The following is a 17,263-nucleotide window of genomic DNA, read 5'->3' as shown; positions in this document are numbered from 1 at the left end:
ATTCCCTCACCCACTTACCTCAATGAATAGCATATTTTTCTCCTGTCTTCTCCAATATCCATATTCCACATTCCTATCCCTAGCCTCAGTTGATGATCTTATATCCTATTTCACTGAGAAAATAGGAATAACCAGGGGCACATGGGCAGCTCAGATGGCTAAGCATCTCCCTTTGACTCAGGTCATGATCTCCAGGTCCTGGGATCGAGCCCCATGTTGGGCTCCCTGCTCAGCAGGGGGTCTGCTTCTCCCTCTCCTTCTGCCTCTCCCCCTGCTGTGTTCTCTCTCTCTCTCTCTCAAATGAATAAATAAAATCTTAAAAAAAAAAAGAAAATAGGAATAACCAGAAAAGGACTTTTATAAGTTCCAGTGCCCCTTCAACCCACCTGTAAACTCTCTTTTCTCCTTCATCCTGGATAAACTGTCCATGCTCCTAACAATGGTCACCCCTTTTCCTGTAAAGTAGAACCCGTCTGCTTGCCTGCTTGACATTGCTCCAGTGATTTTTCCCTCTCTGCCATATCTTTTCTATTAGCATAAAAACATGTTTTTATTTCTCACATCTTAAAATTTTTTTTCTCTTGATCCTACTTTGTCTTCAGCTATCACATCATTTTCCCCCTTTCCTTTACAAAGGATATATACACCTCAAAAGAATTAATTATATTTACTGCCTTTAGTTTTTCTCTTCAGAATTTCTTTTTAACTCACTTCAATCAGGGCCTTGCTGTCACCGTCAAGCAGACACTGTTCTCATCAAAGTCACCAGTGATCTAGATCCATTGGTCTCTTCTCTGTCATCATTGGACCTATCAACAGCATTTGACACCAATAGTTTAATGGTTACTTGACCTGATCTCCGTGACATTAGGAACCACTCTTGATCTTTCTCTTATTTGTGTGTCTTATTCTTGCCACTTTGGTTATTTTCTGATTTATATTTCACCTGAACTATAGACTAAGTAATATATCCAGCTTTCTGTTACATGATCACTTGAATACCCAATAGGAATCTCAAATATAGCATGTCCAAAACTGAGGTCCTCTTTCCTTCCTCCCCCCAAAAACCTGCTTCTTCACAGTCTTCTTAATTTCATAAATGGTATTTCCATTGTTTCAAATGCTCAGGTCAAAGACTTCGAAGTCCTGATTCATCTCTTTTTCTCACACTCCATAACTGATGTCAGTTAATTCTATCATGTCTACCTTTAAAATATAATCAGAACGTCTCATTTTTATCTCATTGCTACCATCTGCTCCAGACCATTATCATTTCCTATCTGAAATTTTGAAATACCCTTTTCTTTTCTTGCTGATGTCACCCACTTTTGTCTTTTCTCAGTACAGTAGCCACGGGGATGAGTTTAAGTCAGAATTTGGTACTCTTCTGCTTAAAGCATCCCAATTTTTTCTAATATCTCAAAATTAAAGCCAAAAAAATTAAAGTGACTGCTCTGATTTCATCTATTCCTCTCCCTCCCTCCCTCTTCTGGAGATACCATGGTCTCTGATATTTCTGGAATATGAGAGGCATGCTCTTGCCTCAATGCTCTTTTCCTTTCTGTTCCTCGGTATCGAGTCATCTTTACCTATATAGTCACATGCCTTGCTTCCTCAGCTGCCTCCTTCAGGAGTTGACCTAGTTGCCAGCTTTTCTATGACACCTCCCATGATACACCATCTATGAATTTTCAACCCTTCTCTGTAATGCTGTATTTCTTTATTTTTCTTCTTTGCCTTATTAAATGAATTATATATATTTTACTTAATTCTTTTGTTTTTTCACTATCTCCCCTAATGTCCCTACCCTTCTCACTCACATTATTTAAACCCCATGAGGGCAGAGATTTTTTTTCTTTCTTTCCCACATTTCACTTTGCCATGTTCTTAGAAGACCCTATGCATGTGCCAAACATATAGCATGTACTCAGTACATGTCTGCCAAATGAATGAAGAGTGAATGAATGAATGAGTACATGTTAGTTATTCAGTTGTTATAATTGCCTATTTGCTTATAAATTTCCCACACTAGGTTCTAAGCTCCTTATTGGTGAGTACTATATACATAAGACTTATGTATTTTATATCTTTATACACAATATTTAATGTAGTGGGTGTTGAGAGATGTGAAAGGTCTGAAACTTTACCCTATTTATAAGCTAACAAGTTAGCCTGCCATAGTTTCATGGATGCTGGCAGAATAGGTGAGGCTCCTGGGTCAGAGACAAAAGAACATATCATTAATGGTATAACACACAGCCTAAGTGTCAGTATTGCCCTAGTTCCTCTTGTTTCCTGAGTCTCAGGAGCAGCATGGAGGAGCCCAGGTGGATGTACATATGAAATGGCTTTTGCATCACAGCTAAGAAAACCTTAGTTTATGGAACCCAAATCTTTTATAGTGGGATTCAAGCATATGTCTGACCTGTTTTAGAGGAAGACATTTCCTTATTATATTATGCAAGGTAATAATTTGCCCTCTGTTATAGATGGAGTCACTATCTCTGTTTTTCATGGAGTGCTATTTAAATATCCTAACAAGGCTGGTCTGGAACAAAGGGGCAGCAGTTAATGGCTCAGCTTATAACACATGCAGAAACGTGAGAGACCCATGGAGAATTGAGTCCCAACACTGTCTTTGTTGGTCAGATTATAGGAGACCCTTAAAGCCATATGTAGAATAATGTAATCATTTTTATTTCAAATGCAATAATTTTGAATGCCAGATGTTATTTATGCATTGGTGCTCCTTTAAAAGATTTCATTACTTTATTTATATAGACATCTTTTTTATTTCATGGTACCTTTGTACATATTTCTTGACTATTTTATGTTTTAAATAACTAATGAATATAATTTGATTATAATTCCAAACATATAACCATTTGAATGCATGAAAAAGCCTGAAACTCAAAGAAATACTATTAGTAGAGATCATGTTCTCAAATAGTATATATGGTATTAATGCATGTGAAGTTTATAATAACCTCTGCTTAATCAAATAAAGTACAACTTCAATGAACTTAAGACAGAGTACTAGAATACTCAGTTAACTTTTGTCCTCCTTCATGCAGCTTTCAGGAGGGTCATGAAATCTAGCAAAAAAAAAGAAACTTAAGGAGGGTTAATCTAGTGGACTTATTATAAATATGCCTCAGAGATATTGCGGGTTCAGTTCCAGACCACTGCAGCAAAGCAAGTATCACAATAAAGCAAATCAATTCTTTAGTTTTCCAGTGCACATAAAAATTATGTTTGCACTATACTGCAGTCTGTTAAGTATGCAGTGGCATTATGTCTAAAAAAACAATGTACATACCTTAATTAAAAAATACTTTATTGCTAAAAATGCCATCATCTAAACTTTCAAGGAGTCATAATTGTTTTGCTGGTGGAAGGTCTTGCCTCTATGTTGATGGCTGCTGACTGATCAAGGTGGTATTTGCTGAGGGCTGGAGTAGCTATGACAATTTGTTAAAATAAGACAACAATGAAATTTGCCACATCAATTGGCTCTTCCTTTCACGAACAGTTCTCTGCAGCATGTGATGCTGTTTGATAGCATCTTACCCACCGTATCACCTCTTTCAGAATTGGAGTCAGTCCTCTCAAACCCTGCTGCTGCTTTATCAACTAAGTTTATGTAATATCCTGAATGCTTTGTTGTCATTTCAACAATCTTCACAGATCCTTCTCCAGGAGTAGGAGTAGGTTATATCTCCAGAAACCACTTTGCACATCTATAAGAAGCAACTCCTTATCTGTTCAAGTTTGTTTGTTTGTTTGTTTCCACTTTCAAAACCATCATTTTTGGCATTACTTTTTTTAAAATTTCAAGTTTTCATTTAAATTCCAGTTAACATACAGTGCGATATTGGTTTCAGGAGTAGAATTCAGTGATTTATCACTTATGTGTAACACCCAGTGCTCATCACAAGTGCCCCCCTTAGTACCCATCACCCATCTAGCCCATCCCCCTCCCATCTCCCCTCCGTCAACCCTCAGTTTGTTCTCGGTAGTTAAGAGTCTCTTATGGTTTGCTTCCCTCTTTTTTACTCCCTTCCCCTATGTTCGTCTGTTTTGTTTCTTAAATTCCACATATGAGTGAAATCAGGTGGTATTGGTCTTTCTCTGACTGACTTATTTCATCCAAGTTTTATTGTGACATTGTACCAGTTCAGTCACATCTTCAGGCTCTACCTCTAATTCTAGTTCTCTTGCTGTTTCCACCCCATCTGCAGTTACTTCCTCCCCTGAAGTCTTGAGCCCCTCAAAGTCATCCATGGGGGTTAGAATCAACTTCCAAATTCCTGTTTATGTTGATATTTTGACTTCTTCTCATGAGTCATGAATGTTCTTAATGACATCTAGCGTGGTCAGTCCTTTCCAGAAGGCTTTCAATTGACTTTGCCCAGATCCACCAGAGGAATCACTACCTCCGGCAGCTGTAGCTTTATGAAGTGTCTTTCTGGAACAATAGACCTTGAAAGTTGAAGTGACTACTTGATCTATGGGCTGCAGAATGGATGTTGTATTAGCAGGCATAAAAACAACATTCATCTCGCTGTACATCTCCATCAGAGCTCTTGGGTGACCTGGTGCATTGTTAGTGAGCAGTCATATTTTGAAAGGAATCTTTTTTTTCCCTTTTTTCTGAGCAGTAGGTTCAACAGTGGGCTTAAAATATTCAGGAAACCATGTCATAAATAGATGTACAGTCATCCAGGCTTTGTAGTTCCATTGACAGGGCACAGGCAGAGTAGATTTAGCTTAATTTTTAAGGGCCCTAGGATTTTCAGAATGGTAAGTGAGCATTGGCTTCAACTTCAGGTCACCAGCTGCATTAGCCCCTAACAAGAGAATCAGCTTGCCCTTTGAGGCTTTGAAGCCAGGCATTGAGTTCTCTCTAGCTATGAATGTCCTAGATGGCATCTTCTTCCACTATAAGGCTGTTTCATCTACATTGAAATTCCACTGCTCAGTGTGGCCACCTTCATGAATGATCTTAGCTAGATTTTCTGGAGAACTTGTGGCAGCTTCTACATCAGCACTCGCTGCTTCACCTTACACCTTCATGTTATGGAGACGACTTCTTTCCTTAAACCTCACGAACCAACCTCTGCTAGCTTCAGACTTTTCTTCTGCAGCTTCCCCACCTCTCTCAGCCTTCATGGGATTGAAGAGAGTCAGGAACTTGCTCTCGATGAGGCTCTGGCTTAGGGGACTGTTGTGGCTGGTTTGATCTTCTGTCCAGACCACTCAAACTTTCTCCATATTGGCAATAAAGCTGCTTCTTTCTTACCATTTTTGTGTTCACTGGAAGCACTTTTAATTTCCTTCAAGAACTTTTCCTTTGCATTCACAACTTGGCTAACTGTTTGCTAGGTCAAGAGACCTAGCTTTTGGCCTCTCTCAGCTATTGAATGTCTTCCTCCCTAACTCCCTAAGCTTCCTCATTTTAATTTTTGATTTAAAGTGAGAGAGATGTGGCTCTTCCTTTCACTTGAACACTTAGAGACCATTGTAGGGTTATTAATGGGCCTACTTTCAATATTGTTGTATCTCAGGGAACAGAGCAGCTGAAAGAGAGGGAGAGAGATAGGGGAATGGCCGGTTGGTGGAGTAGTCAGAACACACACGACATTTATTGATTAAGTTTGCCATCTTGAAAGGCACAGTTTGTGGTGCTTCAAAACAATTACTATAGTAACATCAAAGATAACTGATTATAGATCACCATAGCAAATGCAATAATAATAAGTTTGAAATACTACGAGAATTGCCAGAATGTGACCAGAAGGACCAGAAAAAGGTGAGCAAATGGAAAAAAATGGAGCCAATAGACTTATGGGTTGCCATAAGCCTTCAATTTGTTAAAAAAACGTAATATTTGCAAAGTAATAAAACAAGGCATGCCTTTATTAGTATACAGTTTAAAATCTACTTCTAGAGCATGCCCTATCATTATATATGTTTAGATTTTATATAATCCTGAATTAAAAACTCATAGCACAGTGCTTGCATGTAAGAGTTCTAAAGTTGTCAGTTATCATTATTATTACTTTAACTACAAAAGCAGTATAATTTTTTAAGAGCACAGGCTTTGACATCAGGTCCGGGTTGGAATTGTGTCAGTAATAATGAGCACTGAAAAATTATATGTTAATCCTCTTTCACCCTTATCTTTAAAATGGGGACAAGAATATGTTCTGTATTTCAAGAGAATTAGAGACGATGTGACATATGTAATAAATGGATGTCTTTCACACCACAGTTATGTCTTTACTGGTTTAGATCACTCTGGAAACCACAGTTTGGCCTTCAGCTGGGCTTTAGGTTTCTAATTTTTACAATTACCACCTATATGTTTAGCCATTTTACCTTTTTCTCCTAAAGCTGAGAATCTTTTGCTGATGTAGCTGAAACCAGAGGGAGTTTGGAGTTCAACTACATGATGTATCAGAACATATTTCCTCCTATAAATTTTTGTTTTGTTTTTCTTTGCAGCATTTAACTAATTATTAAGACGTTTTTTTAGGGGTGCCTGGGTGGCTCAGTCGTTAAGCGTCTGCCTTCAGCTCAGGTCATGATCCCAGTGTCCTGGGATCGAGCCCCACATCAGGCTCTCTGCTCCGCGGGAAGCCTGCTTCACCCTCTCCCACTCTCCCTGCTTGTGTTCCCTCTCTCGCTGTGTCTCTCTCTGTCAAATAAATAAGTAAAATCTTTAAAAAAATAAAATAAAAAAAGACTTTTTTTAGAGCAGTTTTAGAGTCACAGAAAAGTTGAGGAAAAAGTAGATTTCCCATTTACCTTCCCCACCCTACACACACACACACACACACACACCCACACACACCCACCCACACCCACACCCACCCACCCACCCCCCCACCCCCCAACATTTCCTGGTGGGGAGGGGGAGATTTGTTACAACGAATGAATCTACACTGACACATAATAATTACCCAAAGCCCGTAATTTATATTAGGGTTCATTCTTGGTGTTGTACATTCTGTGGGTTTGGAAGAATGTGTGGTAAAATCTATTTGTCAATATGGTATCATGCAGAGTATTTTCATTGCCATAAAGATACTCTGTGCTCCACCTAATCAGCCCTCCCCCCATGTCCAAAATCTGGCAACCACTGATCCTTTTACTGTCTTCACGGTTTTGCCTTTTCCAGAATGTCATGTAGTTGAAAGCCTACAGTATGGAGCCTTTTCAGACTGGCTTCTTTCACTTAGTAATATGCATTTAAGTTTCCTCCATGTCTTTTCATGGCTTGGTAGCTCATTTATTTTTAGTGCTGAATAATATTCCACTGTCTGGATGTACCACAGTTTATTTAACCATTCACCTACTGAGGGACTCTTGTTGCTTCCAAGTTTTGGCAATTAGGAATAAAGCTGTTGGAAAAAAAAAAAAAAGAATAAAGCTGCTGTAAATATCCATGTACAGGTTTTTGTGTGGATGTAAATTTTTCACCTCCTTGGGCAGATATTAAGCACTCTTCTATAAATTTTTGTCTTTGTGTGAGACCCAAATTATCAGTTCAGACACTTTGTACCTTTCATGTTTATTTCTTACACATGACTCTCTGTAGGGATCATCTCAAATCATCAAAGAAGTTCTGAGTGAATCTGATATAAGACCGTCTGATTCTGTATTTTTTCTCCTCAGAAAGTTCCTAGGCTCCTACATAAATTTATCTTTTTCTGTCTCAGTGAAAAGCTCTCAGCATGACAGTGATAGTGTAAGGTGATGGAGCTGTGTGTCCGTCCACCAAATTTCTCCTAGCACCCTTTCCTCAGGGGTAGCTACTGTAATTATATTTACATAACTAAGAGAGGCAACAAGGGTAATTTTACTGAAAAATAATAAAAGCTGCTATAGAGTCACTAGCTTTTTTACCCATATCCATAGGAATAGATAATTTTTAGAAACTTTATGTCAACAGGCATCCTGTTATGAACATAGTAGCCCCTAGACAAAGCTTGGTACACAGTAAAACCTGAAGTAATGGTAACTGCGATTGTTCTTGCAAATTATGTTGTTTCTGATGATGATGATACTTGAGAAAGTCCATCATGAGGCTCCAGAAAAGTGAACAATCTTTGAACCTCAATTATTAAAATGTACCAACACATATTTCTAAGTCAGGAAAAGGCATACATAATTTCCAACAGCTGTTCTGATGAGGTATATATTTGGTTAACAGCTAACCAGCTTAATTTCAGCTGACTTGTTACATCAGCTGAAGTGAGTTTTTAAAATGTGTATAGAAATCTAAATATTTAGGAACAAAGTAGATGAGACAGGCATATTTGAAGTTTAACAACATAATCATCTGTTAAAAATTGCTATTTTTGATGGGCCTTATCTAAGAGAACTAGAAAATTGCCTCAATGGTTTCTGAAATTTTACTACAATTAGAACATTTATTTATTTCTACATCGGTATCTCCCTGGATAGCAGATGATAGATGATAAGGCTCCCTTTCTGGGTAGCTATGTGGGATAGCTATTCCAAAGCAGCAATAACTCCTTTCCTTTCTGTATTTACATAAAAGCACTTCTGGATCCTTTTTTCTTTTTTTTAATTTTTGGATTGTCTGAAATAGGAATCAAAAGCATTGCTTTCCCAGGGATTGAAATGGCAACTACATACTTTGAAACCCCTGGAATCTATGTATACTTATGGATTATTTATATATTATTTATTTGTAAACAGAGATGGCCTTTGAAAATATAGTCTTAAATATTTTGAGCATTTATCCCTAAGTTGTCATAATTATCATTATTATTTTTCACCGTTGAGCAGCATTTAATTGTCTCTCCACAAATTTGTAACCTATACTTGAGAAATCTTCATTCTAATTATAGCTAATTTGTTGATTTTTCTGATTCCTAATATAATGAAATATAGTTATTCCTTGCTTATGAAAGTTGATGTAACATTTTATTATTTTGTGTGCTTTTTTAAAGATTTATTTCTTTTGGGGGGCAGGGGCAGAAGGACAGGGAGAGAGAATCTCAAGCAGGCTCCCCGCTGAGCACAGAACCTGATGCAGGGCTCAATCCCACAATCCTGAGATCCTGACTTGAGCCAAATCAGATGCTTAACCGACTGAGCCACCCAGGTGCTGCAAAGCTAATGCAACATTTTAAAAGTATCATACATTCTCATTGATTTTGGTCACATTTTTAAGTTACTCTACAGTCATATCAGGAAACCTGGTAGCAAGTATATTTTTGAAATTAGATATTTTATAGAAACTTAAAAAATATTTACAATACTTATAAATACTTTATAATATTTTATGTTTATAATGTTACAACTTACCTCACCTTCCTCCCTGTGTAAGTAAAGCATTTTCAAAATTGAAAATGATTTATCATTAGGTTAAAATTCCCTTGTAATTTTGAATTTTATAGTCTCAGTGAGTGACTTACTGTATACTTTTATCCCCTAAGCTTATTGTTTACTTTCTAAATCTTTTTACAAGGGAACTTCTATGCAAATTATTACTATATCCTTGGGTATAAATAACCAATGACCAAGGATTCCAGTGCAATAATCATCTATAGGAGCAAGCCTCATTTTGCATTGGGATATATAGTAACACTGAATGTCCACGCTGAATGAACTCAGATTATGCCTTTTGGGTTTATCTTTTTTCCAATATCATAACAATTAACAGTTATTGTCAATAGTTGCAGAAAGAATATTAGATCTGGGGTGAAAATTTTTGGATTTCAATCTGTCTATACAGTTTCCTAACTATCTGACCTTGTTTAGGTTAATAACGTCCCTGAACTTTCCTTTCTTCATCTGTAAAGCAACTATAACAGTAACACTTCTTCATTTGGCTATTGTGAAAGTTGGATCTATATAAAGTGTTTAGTACAGGGTCTATGATATAGGTATCTATTAAATATTAGCTATCATTCAGCACTATTATTCTAACTTCCCAGTCCTGCCCTTTCTCTTTCTCTTTTCTTATGGCTTTGTGGAAATTAACTACTTCTTACATATTTACCTATTATTCTTCCCTGCACAAATTATGCAATGCATACAATGCTTCGAGAAATATTAAGCTTTACAAAATTTGTGGTGAATGTTATATTAAATATAATCTGGATTTTTCAAATATTAACTTTTTAGAAGTAGCTACTTTTCATGCTTTAGTGTAAAATAAACTGTAGGAATAACTAAGTCTTCCAGATGATGTCATAGTGGCGAGTATCAGAATAAATTAGACCTTAGCAATTCTATAACCAAAATGGCTAATAATGCTGTTTCTTTGAAAAAATATTTGGTAAAAATTTAATTTCTTAAATTGATAATTCTGCATTATCAATTTCCAGTATGAAAAGCACAAGTCTGGTTTTGTTTCTAGATCAGGTAGGATCCTTTTTTTTTCCTCCAAGGTGTCCTTTAATGTACTTAGAGAAGTATAACAAGGTGATTTCAGTTGAGTTCTACCCTTTCTAAAGTATGTGACTACTTTGGAGAGCCACCTTAGGAGTCACATTTTGTTTTCTCAGGTTCCAAATGTGACTTTGAAGCACATAGCTGTGGTTGGTTTGAAGCAATCAGTGGTGACAATTTTGACTGGGTTTGGAACTCTAGAAGTAACCTTTCGGCTGAATTTGAGCAACAAGCTCCACCTTGGGATCATACTCACAACACAGCTGAAGGTAAGAAACAAGGAGAGGCTCTCTGTTACTCTTTCCATTCACCCTTGTCCAGGTCTGTTAAGAGAAAGAAGCACTTAAAGTTCTGTGTTATTGCAACAAATTGTGTGACAGATGGATATTGTCAATTATGCTGATGTTTGTCCGTATGAAATGACTCCTTTATGGGTGGTGGAGAGGGAGTATAGATAGGTTTTGGCTGAATTCACTGAAATTATTAACTTTTTGCATCATTTTCACCTAGAGGTGGATATGAATTTAGTTTTCTCAAGAGCATATTTGACTAACAATCACTTTTATTGATTTTTAATTGTATAATCTTAATTTTAGTCAGACACAGAACTTAGTATAGGGCTAAGGGGCAGCTATGTCAACTCAGTCGGCTAACGTACGATTTGTATTTGTGTCCCAATAGGGCATTTTCTGTTCATTCTGAAGAAAAGCAGAAGCATGTCCCAAGTTGCCAAACTCCAGAGCCCAACCTTTAGCCAGGCGGGACCTGGATGCACGCTTTCGTTCTGGTAAATACTAATAACCGTGGTCAGCTACCCTTGCAACCCAGTGGTTGCAGGCGTACTCCTGCACTGATCAGACTTTATGATTTGCCCCTGGTTTGGGTTTAAAAATAGGTATTGCATTAGATTTATACAGTTAGCATTTTACTTAGGAGCACATTATCAGTATTTGTTGTGTTCTTTCTTTAGACGAAAGGGACTCTTTCCCTCCCACAATGGATTATAATTTAATTAACTCTGCTTCCCCTGTTCTGGATTGAACTCCTTGGGAAAGGCTCCCAGGGTCCTGCAAGCCAGAGTATGCACCTCAGCAGATAAGCTCTCGCCTATGAGCAGCCACAATTACTGCAAGAAATAAAGGCATCTATTATGATAGCTAATTGTTAATTGACTGTTGATCGAGTGGGAGAGCCCATAAGTTAAAGGTTTTGTCTATGCCATAAATCATTTCCATTTCTTGTGTTTGCTCTTTTTTCAGGTTTTATAATTATGGCCTCTCAGTGGGAGCAGCTGAACTACAGCTACACATGGAAAATTCCAACGACTCTACAGTACTCTGGAGAGTATTATATAACCAGGGCAACCAGTGGTCACAGGCGACTATTCAGCTTGGACGCCTTACTCAGCCCTTCTATTTGTCACTAGATAAAGTCAGTCTTGGCATTTATGATGGAGTCTCAGCTATCGATGACATCAGATTTGAAAATTGTACTCTTCCCCTTCCTGCGGAGAGCTGTGAAGAGCCAGATTTTTTCTGGTGTCGACACAGCAAGGCTTGCATAGAAAAGCTTCTGTTATGTGATCTGGTAGATGATTGTGGTGATCACACTGATGAGGATGACTGTGGTAAGTACTTTATTATTTTTCTTTTTTTGGTCCTTCTTATTTTGACAGTGGGGATCTTGATTAGTTCTAGCCAATCGAGGCAAAGACACGAAGCATTTTTCCAAAGTTGATGACTGTGATAAGTGATGAATTAGTCCGGCTACCAATATTTGTTGTGGAGACTTACGAACTAGATACTAGAGATACAATGCTGAACACAACTGCTGAGTCTCGGATCTCAGGGAGCTTACAGTCTAATCGAGGAGATCGATGTTATTCGAATATTTAAAAAATAAATACAAAGTGGCAGCTTTGATGAGAGATCCAGAGAAGGGATCTGTGACTTTTTATAATAATGGTATTGAACTTCCTAGAGGTGATGACTTAGCTGAGATCTGAAAAATGAGAAATCAAAGCATCTATGCAAAAGCCCCGATAAGTGAATGCATGGCAGATATGGCTGGAGCAAGGAGGTGAAGGGGAGAGAGGGTGCAGCATAAGGACAGAAGTGTGGGGGAGGCCAGATTTGCACATCTTTATTGTCTATATTAAGGAGGTTTCTCTTCATTTGTAGGTTTTTAATAAGAAAGGTAATTTAATAAAATTGGCATATTAAAACATGTCACTGTGGATACAGTGTGATGAGTGGATTGGAGGAGAGTGGATTCAGGAGACCCTTCAGCAGGCCATTGCAGTAGTCCACTGAGGAGGGGGTGGGCAGCCTGTATCACAGCCAGAGTGAGGGAGATGGAGGGACTGAGGTTTGGGAAAATATTTGGGAGGGACATTTGATGATGTTTTGGAAGTAGAGAGTGGGCTGTCAAAGATAAGTCTTGAGTTTCTGGTTTAAATTACCAGATAGCTTATGGTATCTGATGATTATATATATTTTACAGTTTTATGAACCTAGCTCCAGATAGTGCCCACTGCACTTGTTCCTGAAAATGAATCAGAAGCTCATAGCTGTTTTTTTTTTCAATTACAAAAATCTGTCAGAAAAAGAGTTTGTATCTTCCCTTGTCCAGAAATAGCAACAATTCTTAAAATTCAAGCTATATGCCTATTACATTGAGAGGCTAATTATAAACCAAAGTGAAGCCATAAAATGCTTGGTACATCATAGGAAAAGTGTTAAGAGATTTCCATATAAATTATTGTAGAGAGTGCTGCATATATGTGGTCTTTGATACAGTCAGGTGGTTTGAAGTCAGAATTACCATGCATCTCATCATACAACTAATACCTTGAGTGGATATAAATAAAGTTGATAATTTAGACAATGGCTAACACAAAAAGTGTTACTTATCCTCAAGGTAATTTATTTTTGCAGATTTAGAAAGCTTTCTCATCTTTTTGAAGCTCTCCAAATCCTACTCCTCAAAAAAAAGTGCCGTGTTGCTAAAAATAAGCAAATTATCCTTCAAACCGCTCAGTATTAACTTAGAATGGAATTATGGCAGTACAAGTATAATATCAGACTACTTCTTGTGACTAAATATTAATGAAAGCGAATAGTAGTGGCATTAGACGGTCCGTTTCTCTCACGGCTGTCCATATAGACATACTACTGGATTACACAGAATGCATTAGACATCCAGAAATCGCTGTTGTATTTCCTAAAGTTCCCTATGTTTAGAGAAATGGTTTTGTATTTAAAGGTTCAGGTGTATGCATTCCCTTTTGAAATAAAGATTGAATATAGAGTCAATATGAAGACAGGCAATATCAAAATCCATTGGCTTGAGTGCCAGTTTTATGTCAGAAGACAGCAGGACATTCTCCTTCTGCTTCACAGCCAAAGACTGACACATGGGGCGTGCGCTGCAGGTCCCCAGTTCACGTCATAACTGGGCTTGATTAGTCACAAGTGAGGAAATATCAAATGAAAGCTCATCTCCCATTTGACATTTACTCACTGGGTTCCCTTCATTAGGTCTAAGCTCCTGTTCTGGGGTTTTCAAAAGACAGATGATTTGTTCTTGCCTGGCTGCATTTATCCGCATATGCTTATGTTTATTGTTTCAGAATATTTATTCCCCTTTGGCACCAAGTGCATTTACTAAGATGAATAGTTAAAGGACAGCTGACATTTACTTTTTAAAAATATTAACTTATGTAAATGAAGCTAAAAGGTAGAAGTCCTTGTTAATTCTAAATCCTGTTCCTTCTGCCAAAATCAGGCTAAATGTACATTCTGTGGCATTTATTCTACACAAATCCTTGGTGTCAACAAAATGCTCACATCCCGAAAAATGAATACATTCCTATATTCTAGAAATGATGGTAGATTGTCTAGTTGACAAGGGACAAGTCAATTCTTCATAATGCTTTGAATTCTTCTAGGGACTGAGAGGAGTTTAAAAGCTCCAGCTCAAAGGAGCTGCAGTGCAGTGAGAAGACAAGACTGCCTCCCGGGAGACACAGCACAGCAGGAGGCATAGAGGAGAGGGGGTGGGGAAGATGCGAGGGGTGGGGGTGGGGAAGATGCGAGGGGTGGGGTGGGGAAGATGCCAAGGGGACGGATAGTTAGGGACGAACAGGACGTTAATTTGGGAAAGGTGAAGCTTGAAAGAAGAGTTTAGATTTAAGTTTAAATTAGGTGAGTATATATTATAGGATTTTGAATAGAGGAGGAAAGAGATAAATGGCCATGGAAGGTGAAAGAGTGGTCATTCTGGCATTGGTGCCGAGGGACATTTGGAACGGGGCCGAGATGGAACCAGAGGGAGAAGTTTTTCAGCATGAGGTGTGGAAAACACTGGCATCAGAATCCTGTCAGTGCTTGTTAAAAATATGGATTCCTGGGCTTCACCCCATATCTGACAAACTAGTCTTTGTACGGGGCTTCACACAAGGAGTAAGCAATTCTACACACCTCAGGTGATTCTGGAGGATTGAGCCCTATTAAAATATGTCTGTTCTCAGTTCTGCATGCTAGAATCACCAAGGGAGATGATGAAGTATCCTGATGTTCCACTGCCCTATGTGCACCAGTTACATCAACATCTCTGGGGGCGTCCAGGTAGCTCAGTCGGTTAAGCGTCTGACTCTTGATTTAGACTCAGGTCATGATCTCAGGGTTGTGAGATTGAGCCCTGTGTTGGGTTTTGTTCTCAGCGGGGAGTCTGCTGGAGATTCTCTCTCTCCCTCTGCCACCCATCCTGCACTCTCTCTCTCTCAAATAAATCTTTTTTTAAAAATATTTTATTTATTTATTTGACAGAGAGAGACACAGCGAGAGCAGGAACACAAGCAGGGGGAGTGGGAGAGGGAGAAGCAGGCTTCCCGCTGAGCAGGGAGCCTGATGTGGGTGGGACTCGATCCCAGGACCCTGGGATCATGACCTGAGCCGAAGGCAGACGCTTAATGACTGAGCCACCCAGGCGCCCTCAAATAAATAAATATTAAAAAAAAATAAATCCCCATCTCTGGAGATGAATTCTGGGCCTTTTGTTTTGATTTTTAATGTTCACTGGTGATTGGAATGTTCCTCTAAGGTTGAAATCGACTGAGCCAGAAGTTCATAGCATTGAGTCAGCTATGTCATGATCATTTGCATAGGGTTATAGTGCTAGAAATGGTGAAGGGATGGTCATAAAAGGCATTTGGAGAATAATGGCTAAAGTAATGCCGCCTTCAGTCTATAAAATATTAGTTGATGTAAATCTAGGATTTATTCACCTTTTAGAAACTTTAATGTTGCCTTTTAAAAACAATTAAAATGGTTACCCTTGGCAGGAGCAAAATATCAACGAGTGTTCTTAACTGTGGTTATTTCTGTCCTTACTTATTTTTTTTGCTATTATTTGATGCCAATTTCAGTACCTGAACTCCAATGTAACTTTGAAAATGGAATTTGTAACTGGGAGCAAGATACAGAAGATGACTTTGATTGGACCAGGAAACAGGGTCCAACTTCCACACTTAATACAGGGCCAATGAAGGATAATACTTTGGGCACAGCTAAAGGACACTATCTCTACATAGAATCTTCGGAGCCACAGGTTTTCCAAAACAGAGCTGCTTTACTCAGCCCTGTCCTCAACGCCACCGTTGCAGAGGGCTGTATCTTCCATGTATATTACCACATGTTTGGAAAGCACATTTATAGGCTGGCCGTCTACCAGAGAATATGGAGTAACACCAGAGGACAGCTGCTATGGCAGATATTTGGGAATCAAGGCAACAGATGGATAAGGAAACACCTCAGTGTTTCCAGCAGGCAGCCTTTTCAGGTATGGATAATGGATTTCATAATGTGTATTTAAAATGCATCAGACTGTCTAAGGAGTATGAAGGATTGCTATAACCTTGAATTAAAAGCAAGTACAATGTGATCAAAGTTAGTTTGAAATACATTTATCATTCAGTTAAGGGTGTACCAAATCTTGTTAAGTTACTTTCCTCCTTGACTACCCCCATTAATGTGTGATTAAAATTTTAAAGGTGGACACATGGTATTGGCAACAGCTGCAGGTCCCTCTGACTTTAAGTCATTTTTCTACTGAAGTAAAAAATCTGGAGGGAAAAAGAGTTCTGCACAATTTCTGGTATTCTGCCAAACGTTCAGATTCTAAGATCTGTTATTTTGAATATTTCATTTGACTTTTTCACATTGTATAGGTAAGCAACAAAAATTCGAGAAGAGTGCATGCTTTGTTGGAGAATCACACAGCTACTCTGGGGCCAAGCCAGAGGTTAGGCTAGCCAGGTCTCCTTACTCCTGGTGGAATATTCTTTGTGAGTCTGTGAAGTACTACTGTGAAGGAATTTTCCATCTATTATCTCTTTGATTCCCTCAGCAATCCCTGAAGTGGGTAAGTCAGGATCCTTTTTGTCAGTTTTACAGAGAGGAAGGAAAGAAAAAACTCAGGTGGTTATTTATATCTGGTCAAAGAGATGGTGAGCAGCAGAATGGGGACTTGGACTGGAAGCTGCATTTTCCAATTAATTCTCATTCATTCCCTTTCTAATATATTCTACAGCCTGTCACATGTACGAGGGCTGAATATTTGTTCTTTTCCCCTTTGCTCAAATAGATCTACATACAGTATATGGGGAGAACCTTCTTACCACTCCTGGCTGAACTTTTTTTTTTTTTTTTTGCTTTTTTTCCATGGACTGAATTTCTCTGTTACCCTAATTTTATTTTATTTTTTTGAAAGATTTTATTCATTCATTTGACAGAGACACAGCAAGAGAGGGAACACAAGCAGGGGGAGTGGG

At 38.3% G+C, this 17,263-nt stretch overlaps 1 protein-coding gene across 1 annotated transcript in view; it reads left to right on the top strand.

Moving 5' to 3' along the window:
• MALRD1 (MAM and LDL receptor class A domain containing 1) overlaps positions 1-17,263 on the top strand; it is a gene marked incomplete at its 5' end in the record, with an annotated part of 844,763 nt that overhangs the window by 190,594 nt on the left and 636,906 nt on the right. The window contains 4 exons of the mRNA XM_073885547.1: positions 10,548-10,700; positions 11,113-11,218; positions 11,691-12,058; positions 15,860-16,272. Of these exons, the coding sequence (XP_073741648.1) occupies positions 10,548-10,700; positions 11,113-11,218; positions 11,691-12,058; positions 15,860-16,272 (1,040 nt within the window). The remainder of the gene's footprint in view (positions 1-10,547; positions 10,701-11,112; positions 11,219-11,690; positions 12,059-15,859; positions 16,273-17,263) is intronic.

The sequence above is a fragment of the Callorhinus ursinus genome, unplaced genomic scaffold, assembly GCF_003265705.2.
Source record: "Callorhinus ursinus isolate GAN/ISIS: 27379988/994484 unplaced genomic scaffold, GSC_fseal_2.0 scaffold63, whole genome shotgun sequence".
Lineage (NCBI taxonomy): Eukaryota > Metazoa > Chordata > Mammalia > Carnivora > Otariidae > Callorhinus > Callorhinus ursinus.
Note: the sequence above shows the minus strand (reverse complement) of the source record. Positions and strands in the feature narration are given on the sequence as shown.